This window comes from Cuculus canorus, chromosome 12, assembly GCF_017976375.1.
Source record: "Cuculus canorus isolate bCucCan1 chromosome 12, bCucCan1.pri, whole genome shotgun sequence".
In the NCBI taxonomy this organism is placed as follows: Eukaryota; Metazoa; Chordata; class Aves; order Cuculiformes; family Cuculidae; genus Cuculus; species Cuculus canorus.
Window position 1 is genome coordinate 9,086,327 of NC_071412.1, and position 17,748 is coordinate 9,104,074.

General features: G+C 39.7%; 1 protein-coding gene across 3 annotated transcripts in view; it reads right to left on the reverse strand.

Moving 5' to 3' along the window:
* Positions 1–17,748, reverse strand: part of AGBL1 (AGBL carboxypeptidase 1) — a 285,385-nt gene that overhangs the window by 120,734 nt on the left and 146,903 nt on the right. For all 3 annotated transcript variants that reach the window (XM_054077987.1, XM_054077988.1, XM_054077986.1), the window contains exons 19-21: positions 12,517–12,646; positions 7,739–7,870; positions 3,570–3,746 (exon numbers count right to left, since the gene is read on the reverse strand). In XM_054077987.1, coding sequence (XP_053933962.1) covers positions 3,570–3,746; positions 7,739–7,870; positions 12,517–12,646 — 439 coding nt within the window. The remainder of the gene's footprint in view (positions 1–3,569; positions 3,747–7,738; positions 7,871–12,516; positions 12,647–17,748) is intronic.

The window sequence follows — 17,748 nt, forward strand, 5'->3', positions numbered from 1 at the left end:
TGAGAAAGAGCTCTACATCCCGCGAAGGGGAGACAGCAATAAAAATCACAGGGTGAGCTGGAAGGGTAAAAGCTCACGAGGGAACTGCCTTCACTGTTTTCTGTTTTGACCACAGGGCTGTAAACCCACAGAAGCAGGGAGGGAGAATTCCCTGCGGAAATCGGCTGCTTTGTTTTTAGCAACTTTCAAATGGACACTCTGCTCCTCCAAGACTGAACAATCTAGACAAAATGAAAAAGAGTTTGGATATTATTTCCTCTTCTTTTCTTCTTCCTTAGGTTGAACAAAACCTCAGATAAGATCAATAGTTTCTTTAGTTTTATGTTTCGCTTCCTTAAGGGTAGTTGGCTTATTGTGTTTCCATTGATCACACAGACAGGGAGATTGGCAGAGACAAACCATCTCTTTTCATTTCTGCCCTCCTACCCATGTGAAATCAAACGATTTTTAAACGAGGCTAGGGTCAGTGTTCTTACTCATTTACATATCAATAGTACTAAATTTCTGCCTTACCTTTCAGTCACTAAACTATTTTAAAAATGAAGGCTATGTTTCACTCCAAGAGAGAGGGCACACACATTCCTTGGAGTAACTCTAGCAGCATCTTTTCTAGATTCTGTCAGAAAAACTAGGTTCTGGTTGGCTCAACCCTTCCTCAACATCACTCTGTGGTGGGAGGGGGCACGCTTACCAGCCTTGTGTAATTAATATTTTTATCCTCTTGCAGCCTCTACAAGGCTTTCTTGCTCTTCCTAACTCCTTTGCACAATCCCTATCAGATGCCTCTGTGAGCAAACCAGCTGCTTGATTAAATCACTTTCATCACTTACAAGTGGGGAGAAAGCTAAAGACCAGGATCACTGTGCACTATTAGAAATTTGACCCACTGATTTGTTTGATGATGATGGTCTTGGGACCCTCTGGTGCATATAATGAGATGTTTTCAATCCTAGGTGCTGTTTGTTATGTACATCAAGGTATAAATGTATCAAAAACATAAGGGCATGTCTTATCCAGGGGAGATTCTGGATATATCCCTACAGGGAGATCAATCCTATGCAATTAAGAAACTGATTCTATTCACAGTTAAACACAAACCTACTAATCCAATCAGAAAGCTTTAAATGTAGGATGCTGACATCTCCAATATGAGCATCAGTCTCAGTCTATTGTTTACACATACATCAACTAAAGGGTCCAAAAGTGAAGAAGTCAGGTTGAAGTCTCAAGAAAAACACGACCTCTTGTAGGATTAATTTCCAGTTTACAGGAATAATTTCAGAGCCTCCGGGTACAAATGAAGTAGTTTTGGCTTGATAGATGGAAGTTGAGTATTAAATGGTATTCTGCAATGGAATCTTCAGGTTAGCTTGTCAAGAACATGCCCTAAATAACCCACTTGTGAGAACAAGCAAACAAGTAAGCAAGAACCAAATCTAAAGACTGCTAAAAGGAAGAGGAAACAGCCTATTAATATCAATTACTTGAGAGAAATAGTTTATGTATTTAAATGCAGCTCCAGAATAAATGCCAACATAAGAAATTATACTCATTTTTGATATTAACAAGTTGGGTAATTAGCGTGCTTGGAAAAAATGAGTGGAAATACTTGAAAGCTGCCTGAATCACAGAAACTGCTAAGTGTTTGTATTATCCTTATGATGAAGTAATGCCCCCTCACGGGAGTATTTACGTATCCTCCACTTTCAGATGAATGACAATCTTAAACAAAGAAGAAAAAAAAAAGCATACGTGACCTCATAAAACTAACCAAATTATCCAACTGGGACACAGTTTTTCAGGATGTTCAGAAAGGAAATTTCAGAACTACTTCATAGCTTACAGACTTCCTTATGGGCTATAAGAACATTGGATTCTATCACTAGTAATAAACCCTCAAATATCCACTTGCTCTTGTCCTCCGTGACTGCCTACAGACCTGATCTGCGATTAAAAAGAGGAGAAGAAAGGATGTAGAAAAATATTTCACACATTTTAAAGGATTTCTTTAAAATAGTACCCTGCGCCATCTGCATCAGGTGTTTCTGCTTATTTTTGGTGCCCTTACTATATAATACAGGACCACTGTGGATGGCATGGTGCTTAAATGCGACATCTGAACGTGACATTCTATGTTCTCTTCCTACTATTTCAAGCATCTAATGGCACAAATTAAGAAATTTGAGTTAAAGAATTCACAGAAGGAGAACAAATCATTAGATAGTGATACAACCTACTGTGTTACTGGTTTTAGGTCTTACTGTGGTTATCTATGGTTATCTATGACATGAGGGAAATCCTTTGCTATGCAGATCATAAGGAGTTCTCTCATTGGCTTCAGTTGAGGTAGATTTTCCCCCACTCTCTCAAAAAGATTCAATACTGCTGTCTTGACCTGTGGTGCCTATTAAAAAACCATTAGCACTTCTCAGGAGTAGGGAGTGTTAGATGTAATGCCCAGGACAATTATATTCTCTTTCTTTCCCTTTTGCCTTTCCCGTCTTGGAACTGATGTGTGTATAGTAGAGCATGGTTAAAACAGCAGCTGGGTACTTCCTGGCTACATTCTACAGAGAGGTAAAAGGATTAGTATAGAGCTTCCAAAGATAATCATTTGACTGTCTTATTAATTAATTGTTATTTGTAATAATGGCTCTTTCCTTAGGGGTCTTTTAGGATCCTTAGCTACTTATTAATGCTGTATAGATAAGGATTGCTCCCTAGTGGGAGAAATGAGGTAGAATATGAAAGCCTTTCAATGAAAGCAACAGGTTTGGGAAAGGAACAAGAGAAAGGAATTCACCATTTGAGTGAACAGAGAATTATGATCCCTCAAATGCAATTACCAGAGTTCATCTTGTGTACTTGTACAAGTGTCAAGAGATCTCAGACTGATGTCTCTGATGTATTCAGTATGATTACAGTCCTTCCTACCAAGACTGGAACCTCATTTGACATGGAATACGGGTCTATCTAGATCACAGTCAGAGGCATACCTTGAGCTCTTCGACAGCTGTCAAAACTAGCCTCAGATAAGATACCTTTGGCTGTCAGTAATGGGCAATTCCAAATGCAGGATTCTCAGTGCAGGCTCTTATAATTTAGCCAAGTGAATGCCTAGGCATCTAGCCTGGACCAAAGAGAAGGGTGCCGCTAGCATTCAAGTTAATTACCTTAGAAATAGGCTCAAAGAAGTCCATATCTCCTGCCAACACATTTTTCTACAACACTGTGAATGCCCTTATAAGGATAAGTGCCCTGTGTCATCTCAAAAACACTCCTTTCTTTCAGCTCAATCATTTTGGCTCCAGTCTGGAGTTTATTTTTATTTCACTGTTGAATGAAACCTCAGAGCAAGGACTCTGCTCTCCTGGCATGGAATGTGAAAGAGTGAGGGATTATGGAAAAATTCCACTGAGTTAAAACAAGAGCATGGCTACACGGGTCTGGAGAGAGCAGACAAAGCTAAGCATCAAGGCAATGGCTGTCTCTTCTGCTTTACCCTTCCCAGTTCATGAGATGTATACTAAGAGGAGGGTGACACAGGGTTGTCTGAAATATTTACTCACTTTGTAGAGCCCATGGCTGCAGCCGCAGTATGTGCTTTCCATAGTGTAACTCCTCAACACACCGATTTCCCTCCACACTACCACCCGGGCTGTAGACTCTCGGGACTTTTCCACCAGGAAGCTGCAGCTGTTCATGACGAAGGCAGGGGCCACTTTATCCAGGATTTTAGGAAGAGTCTATGAGAAAATATCAACAGCTATAAGAAAATGAATTGAACAGATGTACATATGTTTACATCATACACCCATATACCTGTGTCTTTTAACGTGCATACCATCAAATCTGTCTGTAGATAGAGTTACTGAGAGCTCCAACCAATACATTAAGTCCATCCCTTGTGAAATCCTCAGATTCTAATACTGTTTCCTCCTAAAGACTAAAATGCAAAATATCCAGTACACTTGGTATATCTCCTTCAAAACCAAACATTCTCACGCTCAGTAGTTTGGGACTATCAAAGTCACTTACAGAGTTTTCAAGTTGTTTTGACATTCCTGTTGTGCTGCGGTCATAGTTCAGTACCTGATATTCCCATTTTTCCCTCTGCAGCTATACTATGTCTCCTCCCATCATGCATCTACAATTTGACAAGAGATTCCGCTATGGGAGGAACTGTCTGAGATTCAGCTATGGGAGGAACACAGAACAGAGAAAGGGGATGTGTATTCTTACAGAAGGTTGCACATAATTCTTTGAAAATAGAGCTCAACATTTAACTAACTTGCATTGCGTAACAATGCAAAATATTCTCATCCGAGTCCAAATGCTATATTTTAAACACTCCACTTAGAGAATCACAATAAAAAGTAATCATGAAAGCGCAGTACAAATTACATCTTAGCCCTGAGTGGTTTTCCTATTCTAGAAATCATATTTCCCAAAGTCTATAAACACTCCTAACACACTGCAGTATCGAATATTTCCATCAGTGCAGAGGCAACACTTGTTTAGCCATTACACTGCTAAATGTGGTAGTTTTACACTCCATAAAAACTTATACTACATACATTAACACCAGATGTGCCTTATCTATAATCTGGACTTTTAGGGGCATGTGTGTGTCTCTCTCTCTCTCTAAATTTTAATGCTGTATGCTACCCACGATGTATGCCGGAAGACCATTTGATTGATCTAGGTAAGAGCAAGCAAAATGACATTCATTATTTCTTTGACAACATGTTTCTTAAACCCCTGAACTGAATGGAGGTCCATACAGAAGGAGTTCCTGCATATTAGTAATGGCATTTATCCTTGAATTTCATTCAGTTTGGATGGTGAAAGGCAACCAGCTAATTTCACTTCCTAATAATTACTTTGACTTACTGATTCTGAACAATTGTAGTTCCATTCTGAGGAACTTTACTTCATAACACTGTATATTTGGTTCCATTTAAAGTGAAAGAATAATGTTTTTTCTTAAAACATGTTTGATGTGAGTGATGAATCTTTGACCTAAACTATTTTGCAAGATCTCCGGCAAACAGCTTAACTGTACACATCTCAGTAACAAAGAAGTAAATTCCATTTTTCAATATATTCTACTGCTGTCGATGGGCTTTACCAGTTCAATAAGGTGTAGACCTAAAGATCTGCAAGGTCCGTTCTTCAGATGAAAAAAAAACTGAGGTGCAGTAAGCTGAAACAAAGCAAGATATTCTATCTAAAACCTGCCACCACCACAAGTCCTAGTCTGAAGTCAAGATCTCCAGCGTGCTGCTGAGAGATACAGTACACCCTTTCCTGTGGCTGTACTGAACAGAGCAATGTTTAAACTCTCCTGCTTGCTGTAGACTAAGTTTCCAATGTTTCTGCATTGCCTTCAAAGCACTATTTGCTGAATGGGCCTCGCAGAATAGGATGGTTTCATGCAATGCTTCCAGGTTTTCCTGGATTTGGGTTGAAGAGGAATTTAAAAAATGCAGTGGAACCATATCACACAGATATTTATGAGCCTCAGCACAATCATGAAATCCTGTTAATCCGCCTGTGACATTCACATAGTTTTCGTTCTGCCTTTATCTGAACAAACACACAGTTTTTGTAAATATATGCTATCAAGTACAGTAATCAGATCCCTGATTCGGTTTAGCTTTTTAAAACAATTGAAATTATATGCATAATCAATCTTTTACATTTAATTAAATAAAAATGCTGGCAGGTAACAGTAATGTCTCTGTATGCAGGTCTCATTTAAGAGCATTAGCAGATCTGAATTTAATATTCTTTTCATTTTACCAGCATTCACTGGATTTCACACTAATGGTTCTTTCTTCTCTACTTATTCTTCTCGTTAATTATCCTTCAGAAATATATTTTGAAAGGGTGAAAACACACCCTTTTAAAGGATGCTTTTATCATAATACAGCAGCGTGACTGTTCCCTTTCTTAAGCACAGCTGGATTTAGTGTGTACAACAGCAAAGGAAGCTATTCCCCTCACACAGGACCCTGTCCATAAACCTCCAATCCCATTAGAAGAGAACGGAATTATATTTCTTTTCTGATGTCCCTGTAGAGACTGATTGTCAAAGGGGCCATCAAATGGACCAGTCTTCAAGCTGGGCTTTGCAATGACAATGCTGTGCAAGTCACCCAAAGCCACCAAATATTAGAGGGCAATGAAGACTTAACTCCTGTATATTGCCAAGTGCCGGAATCTATGACTCCAGCTGAGTCTATGACCTACGAGGCAAAGGCCATTCCAAAACCAACACTTTCTTGAGGTATTTGGTTCCTGCTCCTGAGGAGAAAAATCGGTCCTGTAGGCCAGATTAATCTCCAACCACCTACAGGAGGCAGAAAAGAAACCTGTGCAAACATGCAAGGAAGTAGATCTGAGACAGGGACGATTATCCGCCCCAGTTTACAACTGTAGATGTGTTCTCCTAGACATCCAGTTTCCCCAGCCTAAGAAGGAAGAGGGTGACCCACAGGCAAGAACTGTGGCAGGCACCCATCTCCTGTTCCGTGTAAAAGAGAGGATTTGAACCACAAAGTCTTTCTTATAGGATGGCTGCAGAGTATTCTTGGACAACCTTGGAGCCTTGCTCCTGCTTTCTTCATTGCAGATTCAAGACAGGCTCCGGATGCTGAAAGCAGCATTTGAATTCTGTTTGTCCTCAGCCTTTTGAAGCTCTCTGAATTAAAAAACAGCAAAAGATATTCTGACTGTAAATACCCACCTCGCTTTCTTTGCCAAATAGTGTTTGCCACAGGGACCCCTCGCAACAAACACTTGAGCACTTTCTTCCAGGAAACTTTCAGTATGCTACGTGCAATGCCACGAGATGAACACGGAAGATGTGGCAACTTTATGAAGGTGAATTAGTATTTGTGCTGAAGTAATGAGAATTATGTGGCGATGTAAACTGAAAATGACTTTTCAACCTCTTCCAGGTTGGAGTAAACCAAGCTATGCCTCTATAATCAGTTTGAGGCCATAATTAATATGTTATGACATTAACCTATTTTAAGACTATAATTAGAGCTCCTAAGATTTTTTTTTCCACTTACGTTTGTCATTTAACAGGAAAATATCATCGAAAGAGACACAAAACAGGCAGGAAAAACAGAGAATGGTTTGAGGAATGAGATAGTCACATGAAGTAGAAATAAAATAGATTTTAGTATTTTTTCTTTCTAATACCAGAAAAATTTCCCTAGCTACAGTATCGAGCACTTGGTGTGAAGGCAACTCCACTACGTTAGATCTGTTTGACACCTGTGAATTCTCTGGTGTTTTCAGTGGGAGAAGGAGTACTTTGCGACAATGCAATTCAACTGAGTAAGACAGGAGCACATTGCCATTTTCCGATACAGTTAGGTAATTCCTATTTTCTTACTATAGTGGTATAGGAAGATAAAAGTGTACGTACCTTTAGAAATCATAAAACACGCAAGAATATATCTGTCCTATTAATCTGTGGCTAAAGTTTATAACATAGCATCTTACTAAAATGAAATAAATAGGGACCCGCCTACTAACAATATTCTTGCTAATATCTGTGCGTGACAATACTATATACATTTGAGACTCTCTGGACCTTTACTCCTCTGGAGTAAGGGAAGCTTTCACCTATCTCCAAAATTTGTGAGCCAGCCTTGCCCCTAAAGAGCTGTGCAGGTGCTCACACGCACCAGTAATGCAGAAAGGAACAAAGCAAACCTACCCTGTAGCCAACATCTTCTGTGATAACTGCTGTGTCAACCATGCAGCCCGCTTGCCACAGGGTCTCCTTGATGCTGCAGCCATAAAGAAACACATTCTTTTTCTGGGAGTGTCCGTGGTAGTCACAGAACACCTAGGGAAAAAAACAAAGATAAAGTCTTGAACGCTGAAAAAGTTTCCCGATTCTTCATAATAAGCAATATAAGACCAAAGATGGAGGAATGGGGGGGAGTGTTAATGCTTTTTTAAGGTCTCTTCAATGTAACTTAGACTCTCAGCTATGCCTATAACCTGTGTCAAACACTGTTAGTCGATTGTATCTTGCTTTATTTATTCAATCTGACATGATCTCAGGGATCCAGAGTCAAGACTCGTGCATTTCTGTCTGCAGCAGAAATAAACATGACACCTGCGCAAGAATCCATGGCAACTCAGGAACCTAAGGGTTCATGGTAACTTATGATATAACAACAGAGCAATTTGTCAGGCTCTTTCTACTTCTGAACTCCTAAACTCTAGCTTTATCCTCATGAGATTTGAAATCTGTGCTTTCCCAAGCAATTAATCATCGCTTTATCATTGTTAAATTCAAACCCTGTGCTACATAATTTTCATGAAAATATAATTGCACAATTGTATTGCACAACGTTGTCAGACCTTCGTATGAATTCCTGGAAGCCAAGCACAGAATATGACCTATCTTCACAGCAATAATCTCATTCCATACTAATCTATCTGCCTCTCTAATCCATCTTTCTTATGTCAGCTGTCATATAAACCAGGCACAAGGCACATTCCCAGTTTTAGCGGAAGTTTTGATTGCCTTTATAGGCAGATATTGACTCCTATAGAAATGAAAATCACAATTTAATGACCCAAGGGGTAAATATTGACCCAATTGTTAAAGAATAATCAATCTTACTGCCCTCTGAGATATGAAGTCGATATACACACTGCTGTTACATATATTCTCCATGTCTTCATCAGGAATATTCAGAAATCTGTCAATGTAATGACAAGAATTTCTAAAGAGAAGGAATTGGTTCATCTTAAACCAGTATTGACCACTGAGTAGAAAGGAGTTTCAAGATTTCATTAAAATGGTTTTCCAGAGCTTAAGTCAGAGATAAAAGAACAAGTGTAGGAAGGCAGGGAAGAATTATGGATCAATATAAAGAGAGGTGGGGAAGAAATATGGGGTAAATATATATATATATATTCTTACATAAATACATGTACGAGAGGGAGAAACAGATGGAGTAGAAAAGCTACTTCCACCAACTGCTAGGGCAAGTTTTACCCTAGTATGTTTATATATCAGCTATACAGTAACTAAATTTAGCTGCAGCAAGTCAAAGAGTTCAACTAACTAGGAATTGAGCACATACATTCTTTTAGCTCCTCTAACAAATAGTAGGTTGGCATACTGGAGAGTCTAAGACACACATGCATAAAGAATCACCTCACTGCTCCTAGTCAGGTGGGCAGTTACACATATTTCATAGCATATACACTGCTCCTTCTTTTGGTTTCGGACCTGTCAGCTTTCCTTCTTGCACCTCCTCCTCTTTCTGCATGGCACATCCCCATCCCTGCAGTATGCACTTTCCACACCTGGAGCATACGAACAGCAACCGATCAGGAATAACTGCTCCTGTTTACTTCTACCCTTGCCACACAGGAAAGGCAGAAAGGGGTTAACTACAGGTACCACCTAGAATTAATTCCAATGAATTTCAAAGAGGATTTTATAGCTTTTGTCTCACTTCAAGACAGAGAATTCAGCTCAATTGGGTATCAATTACCTGCCAATTTACAGAATTACCAGCACATGAAAGACAGAGTGTATTATCTGCCTAAAATATTACTTTACATATCAGAAACCACACAGGGATGATCAGATAATCAGATAGCTGGGCTGCCTGATCAGTAGCAGGTCTATAATTCTGCACCTCAAGAAACCTGCAGATAAGTCTTTAGTGACAGGTCTGGAATAAGACTTCTGTACTGGTAAAGGATTATCAAAGCCAGGTTCTGTAAACCAGCTGATATTTCAGGCCATGAGCTCTTTCACCGATTCTTGTCAGCTTCCACAGCAGAAGCATCAGTGCTACTGGAAATGCACTGATTTCATTCTATTTGCAAGCTGCACAGAGCTACATTTTAATTAATTTTGCTGGATACTGCCATCATTCCTATCTTTTATCCTTAATTGTTTTTACAATGCATTCTTCTACCTTATTTTCACACTACAGGGTAGCTTATGGCTCACCATTCAGCATAGGCTAAGCTATACTTTGTATTTTGAGCACCCTACAGAGAATTGTTCCTGGGATATGTCTGGGCAAACACTAAGCAAACTTGAAACCTACCAGTACTTTTTCTCCAGCCCATCCTTCTATATGGGTGGGACACCAATAAACATAAACCAGTCAAACTCTCAAGGCTTACACTCACTGGGATATGACTCAAGACACACATGCAAATTTTTATCTATTTAAAGTTATTTGAAGCCAGTACTGATCATCTGAAAGGTAAGAACTGCTTTCTAACTCAAAAACAACCCTCCCTCCCATGAGTCACAGAACCAACCACCTTTTAAAATGAAGGAAAAGTGAAATAGAAAGGGGAAAGCAAGAAAATCTCTTGGAAAACACATTTTTTTTTTCTGTGGAGTCTCATTTTTTTCTTTAATAGCATTGTGACAGGACATTGAATCTCAACATTTTGAGGTGGACACACCTCGTGTTTTTGGCTCATAATTAGCTACATCCTTGGAGGCAGATGCTTGTTTGCAGCCTTGAATTAATGCTTCCAAAGGCAGCAAACTCTGCTCAGTGCCTCTTGGTCCCAGGGAAGATCCTTCTGCCCCTTCCAAGGGCATCCTGCTCTTCACTGTGGCTCAGAATCTCCATACAAGCTGCAGGTTCCCTGTTGCACGCTGCAACTGCATTGTCAACCGTAACTTCTAAACCATGGCAGTTTCTCACCACAAACACTCAAAGAGAGAGCAACTTTCCTCTCCCCATCAAACCCATCTGCTTCCAGAGAAAAGATCTCCAACATTCCTGCTTTGCTACTCTTAGTGGAAAGGAGATCACATGCAGCAGAAGACTGCAATGCCAATTCCTTGTCTTGCCAGGATTCCCAGAGCCAATAAAAGTAGTTAAAAAAGAAAAAAAAAACAGCACTCAGCAGGCTGTTGTCTATAGAGGTTACCAACTAAAATGGGTTTGGTTTGAAAGGCTGTTAACTTTAAAGCTCTTTCCTTTCCCCCTTCAAGCAGCTTTTCTTTGCTTTGAAGAATCTGCTTGCGCATCCCCAGCATAAACGAAGCTAAATAACTTCACAGAAATAATTTGGCTATTGGTGAACTTGGCTCCATGGGATCCTGGAGGTAATAAAAAAAATAAAAATAAAAAAAAAGAACCCCAGCTGTTTTCTGGAAGAAGGAAAAGGCATTCTTGAGCATGTATAAACTAAAATCAATGTACTCTTCAAAGGCAAAGAAAAATCAGTTTACCAAGTCTGACATGCAGCCTGTGAGTGAGGAAGGTGATGGGATCAATAGTCTCCCTTCACTCAGTGAAGATGAAAACTTGCACTGAGTACGTGTTCAACATTATGCACATAGATATTACAGAGATAGTTGTGTATTAAAAAAGGTCAGATAACAAATAACAGGATAAATGAGTCTGATCCTACACTGCTCTGAACCAAATCAAAATGTTGTTGGGTAAATTCTCAACTGTAAGTTGAGCTTCCATAATATTCCTCAGGCTGCAAATTTGAACTTGAGGGCAGTTACCTGAGCCAAAAAATACAAGAATTTACAAGAAAAATTCATAGACATGTTCATCTCTCTGGAGCTTCTCTCATCAAACTCAGAGAGAATTTTGTCTTTGGACATTTCCTGCCTGACTGTAGCTATCAGCAGCCAACCTGCCAGTCTGTGTAACCACGCTTGTTCATTAATATTTGAACCTCCTTGTGGTTTTTCTCCTGAGGTCTCAAAACTATCTTTTCATTCTGCAGGGCAACAAGACTGAGCAGATAGGGTGGATCCCAGTCCTATAACAGCTGCAGCTTTGAGACAAGTCCCATCTCCCATAGTACCCCTCAAAAGCAGCCATTTTCTTCCCATCACCAAAGCAGCCCAGAAACTGGGGTTGTTCAGCCTGGAGAAGAGAAGGCTCAGAGGAGATCTTATAGCGACCTTCCAGTACCTGAAGGGGCTGCAGGAAAGCTGGAGAGGGACTATTCGTAAAGGGTTGTGGGGATAGGACGAGGGGGAACAGGTACAAACTGGAGAGGGGCAGATTTAGACCAGACATTAGGAAGAATTTCTTCACCATGAGGGTGGTGAGGCGCTGGCACAGGTTGCCCAGGGAAGCTGTGGCTGCCCCATCCCTGGAGGTGTTCCAGGCCAGGTTGGGTGGGCCTTGGGCAGCCTGATCTAGTAGGATGTCCCTGCCCATGGCAGGGGGGTGGAATTAGATGATCTTTAAGGTCCCTTCTGACCCTAACTATACTATGATACTATGAATTCATTTTCTCATTTGTATTCCAGATGTACGGAGATTCTGAAGTCTGGAGTTATTGGTTGTAAGAGAAAAACAAGTAATAAGTATCCAAGACATTCAAAACACTTCTGTAAAACAAAAGTGTAACCACACACATAATGCTTTCCTGATCTTTCTAGCTCTAAAACAACTGTTCACACCACTACAGTAAACAATTCATATGTAGTAACTCACAAAAGATCCTGAAGAGACCTACCAGAGGAGCCCGGCCAATGCTGCGCAGGTAATAGAGAAGACCTTTGGCATGGTAAATAGTTGGATGGACCTGGGAATTTGGTGTCAACCACTGTCTGTTCAGATCATCTCCACTCAATGAGCAACGGTGGCTGAAATCAGAAAGAAACACATCACAGGTTAGGCAAAACAGATGATTTCAAAAACTTTCCAATTCTGGCAAGCCCTGACATGAGGACAGGGAATGTCAATTAGAACACAGATATAAAGGCTTTGAACATTGGGCTGAAATGTGCCAATGGTCTGTATTATATTCCAAAGGTGCTTATAGTATTTGAATTTTATCATTGCTTTTCCTTCCAACGTTCACATAGTTGCAATACTGAAAATGAGTGCAGCTTTTTCTTTACCTAAGTATGTACAAATCAAAAGACTATTTACAAACAAGAAGTCTTCTGAAATATTCTAAATTCTGTGCTATCTACGAAATTCACTCAGCTTACGTAGAGCACAGGATTCTCGAAACCTCCACAGCAAAAAGGCACATCCAGCTCCTACTCCTTCTAATTGAAGACAGACACTTGAATCTCTTTGACTGGTCTGAAATATGAATGCACTTAAATGAGATGAGCTGGATATCTCATTTAAGCTTCTCCACGCACAAGAAATGCAGCTATCTAAAGCACATCAAGAAGATCTTGATGCATGCTACATCATTATGTAGAACAATTACCTAGCTTCACTGTAAAGGCTGAATAAGAAGCTATATAAGGATCTCAGATTTGCACTGAAAAAATATTTCCCTTAGTTAGCTTGAACATAGTCTGTTACTGACTCAGTAATCAGCAGAAGATTGTGCAGGATACTTTACCGCGTGGAGCAGTACATCACCGAACAACTTTGCAAAAAACAACTAATCTCCCTTATTATTGTGTTGTGCTGGTAAATGTCAGGAATCAACGCAGCAGCTTACAAGATCATGGCAGGACATCTCCATACTATCCAGTTCAGCAGTAGCATGCTTCTAGTCACACTGTAACTTGGGCTGGCTTGTGATTCCAGAAAAAATTTAAAAAAAAATTAAGTATTGCGTGAATTTCTACCTACCAAGCTGCATCCAGCTTTGCTTTGCCAGATTCCTAGAACAAAAAGTTTGAATGTATTTCTGGGGACGTGGTCTGTTGTATTGGCAGAGTTTGCACTGCAGCTAGGGTGTGTGTTGCATATAGTATCTTTGGCATTATCAGTGCCTTGGAAATTAGGCTTGAAGAAAAAGGGTCATAAAGTATATATATATATATATATATATATATATATATATATAAAATTATAAACAATGGAAAATCAGTTAAGAACAGGAGACAAAGAAATAAGAGTCACTAAGAATACTTCATAAATTTTAATGTAGAAAACCAAGGTCTCTGATGCCACCTTGGGGTTTCTGGCAACATCACAAGATCCATTCCAAGTTTACTGTAGTTTTCCCTTTTATCTGAATTTCCTTCTTTCTTCATAATCCACAGTTCCTAAGTTACTCCTTTGACAAATCAGAAAACACGTGCAATAGCTAACACATGGGAAACTGGCAAATACTGCTATGTTGATTCTACCAAAAATTCTACACAAAAAAATAACAAGTTTTATGAAGGCTCTTCAGACAAAGTTACCTTTTGGCTCAACTTTCCTTATCTTCCTGATCTTCAGGACAAAAGCTGCTCAACTGAGGTTAGCAGCCGTATTTCTGCCCAAGAACTTGTGTGCTTACGTTATTCCCTTTCAACAGGTGCAACTCCACATAGAGTCATTGGGTTGCATTCAGAAACTCATCTTTCCCCAACAAGATTAGTAAAAATGTAAGGCCCAAACACTTCCTTGACTGACATAAGCATGGGATGTCTTCCTGTGCTTCGGTTATATAAGGGAGCACAACTGAAAATAACAACAGAATTTCCATTCTGGGGAAAAGAATGATAACTGGACATTTATTCTTATACTTCAAATTAACATCAAGAAAAAAAAGCCTTATTATTTCAGACCTACAGAAATACTTTTTCAACGTTTTTACTGCTCACAAAAGAAAGTACCCCTACTTCCCCCACCTTTCCTTGGAATAGACATAAACACTCATTTATGTCTATACAAATCACCTGCATGTGTCCCTCTGCTAAAATGCCTTGGTACACATTGGGAGAATCCAACATACAAAGCCAAACATACAGGGGAGTGGAAACATGACAGCTGAAAACTACTCATGAAAGGATTTGGTAAACAGAGAGATGTCAAACCAACCCCAAGCTCAAATTTACTTCACTATGTCTTAGACTAAGCTAAAAGCCTTTGTAAAAAATTTGCTTATTCCTTAAGAACATACAAAGAGATCTCATGATCTGCTAGAAAAGCATGTAAGAAAAACTCCTAAACAACTCTACTAACACATGTTAAAGGCAAGCAGATGGTGTGACAAGGCACTGGTATCTCCTATGGCAGAATCTGGTTCTGCTGTGGCCCATGGACTGTGGCGCGTTACTCATACATGAGCAGGGTTTCCACACAGCATGTCAACATCTCTGCAGTTCACAGTGCCCTCGCTCTTTCAACGGGTTTTGCTCTGTCCATAACACAATTTGAAAGCTTTTATTTAGTGCACAGATGGAAGATAACATCTCTGCATGTAGACAAGAGCTGGGAGACTATGTTCATCTTTGTCCCTTCAACGATTAACAATACTGCTTATTTAAATGACCTCTAAGTATTAGCCCTTAGCCTGACAGCTTGTGTCATCCATAGCTCTCTTAAGGAGATGCAGAACTTTAATTTAATTATGATGCCAATTTTTCCCACTCCCATCATACTGTTAAAGGCAGTTTACTTTGGTAGATACACGTTCCCTGCCAGCCCTATATCCCCTTGCTCCTTTCTTCTTTCTCTTTCCTAATATTGATGACATTCACAGATAATTATTTTGTCCGTTATGCTCTGCAACCAATGTTGAAGGTAAAATATTAAGCTGATTTCAAGCGCTGAGAGCAAATAAAGGGACTGGGAAGCTGAAACTGGCTTTTAATGTTTGGCAGGATTTAAGGAAATTCACTGCTCAAATCAAAGGCATTTCTTACAATAGTTCCAAGCTATTATATTTGCTTTAAATGTTTTATGAGTCTTTTCTCCTTTGCAGCATTAGTAAGACTACTTGCCACCTTGGATGGAACTAGTAGCAGCTCAAAGGAAATGATGAAAACATTTGCCAAATATAATTCCAATAAGTAAAGAAAACCCCATCTCTGTGTCTCTTGGCAGGTTACCTGCAATTCTGCTATTTGCTAAATATCTTCAACCCAGATGTGCTACCTAAATATGTGCTTCACTGTTAAGTTGCATTTTTCTTGTTCATAAGCCTGGTGCTTTTGTTGTAGCCCTGCCTCCACACAGCCAGGATATTCTTTGATGTGTATCAGCCTGTAGGATAGCCATTAGCACTCTCTGAGGCAGTGAAGGCTACCAGGTGGAGCAAAGCAAAATGAGATGAAACAAACACATTTGACCTTCTCCAAGCAGATTGTAGTAGTATTTCTGTAGGCATCTGTAGAATGTAGACTTAAGAGAAGCCACAGAACTGGTGGAAGAGAAGATCGTCTGATCCTTACCTAAGATTTTCTAAATGGATGTGGCCAGAAAACAGACTGTCACACGATGATACAAGGTGAGGTGTTCAGCACTCACTGCAGCCCCAGAAAAGAAATATTTGAGCAGTCTGTCCTTCAGAAGTACTTCAGTAGTGTCACACAGTCCAGTAAGACAAATAAAATAAAAGCATTCAAGCTATCCAGTCCCTTGAGAAGAGAGAGCTCATGTGACTGATTCCAAGCAGAATAAATTCCTACTTAGTTGTATTTGTTAGTTAGTGCTACCTTCAAATACCATCATTATATGCTACCAAGAATATTCTATTTCATGCAGTCCTCAGCTCTAAAGGTATATAAACACAGTTAGTCACGTAGGAGGACTACTTTATGATAACTGTACCCCTGGCATACAAAATTGATGCACAATGGACAAAGATCAGGTTGAGATTCCCCTTCTGAACCCGTAGGAGGTAACTGAAGCATTAGACTTTTGCTCTGAAGGCAAGAGTACCTCACAGGGAGTTAATGGGAAAGAGGTTAAGTAGCTAAAGAACAGACTTGTTTGGTCTAAGACAGAATTCTATTATAAATCTGTTTGCACTTGTAAGACCTTGCTTTTAATCTTGTCCCTCAAAGCCTGACACTAAGTTTTACTAAAGATGTGTTTTCTTCGTTGTCTTACTCTTAAGCCTGTTTGGCTTTGAGGGCAAGGTAACCTCAGATACTGCACTAAGCTGCACTAAATTGTTCCTGAGCCATGTGTATGGATGGAGAGATGCTACCTGGCCCTAAAATAAGGCTTGTTAAGGTCAACAAAACCTTTTAGTCAATTGCAATAAGCCTGGAACAATGCCTTGCACAGGAACAAAAATTGGAGTTGTGGGGGAAGAGAAGCACAAAAAAAGTAGATATATAGGAAATACAAAACAAAAGGGAACAGGAGATGCAGAGTAAATAGACTAGGGAATAAATATAATGCACAAGAGATTAAACGAGAGAGAAAACAAGCAGTGGAGAGAGACGAAAAGTGACTTTTTAAAGAAAAGATGTTGCTGTGCTTGGAAGATAAAATGATCCAAAGTCTCCTGTCCATTACAGATAAATAGAAAGACAGGGCCCATCATATTGAATGAATGATGTCAGGACTGATAATAACAGCACGTGGGGCACAGGGAACTATAAAACCTAAAGGGATGCATTGTGTTTGATATGTAGAGAGCAGCATCATCATTCACTGTGCATGTTAAAAGCAGACAGCAGTCCTAGCAAAGGATAAGAATATCTGTATAAAAGGAAGTAGGCACAAGTAAACACCAGGACTCAGTTGAGCAGCACGGAGCAGCCTCAACCAGACAAAGCATGCTGGACTTAGTGAATAACCACTGCCTGGAATGGAACCAAGAATATTTACATCAAGGTAGTTTGGTCATGCCACTCGGAAAGCTCAAAGAGAACTGGAGGAAAAAAGGGGCGTGAGGATGGCTAGGAATCCTTTTTTTCCTCTTATTTAATCTTTTCAGAGAACAAGACTCAGTGACCTGAGGAAGGAGCAGCAAAGCCCTCTCCCCCAACTTAAAGGACAGTGTCAGAAGCATAAACATTATTTACTGGCTTTTGACTCTGGCTTTGTC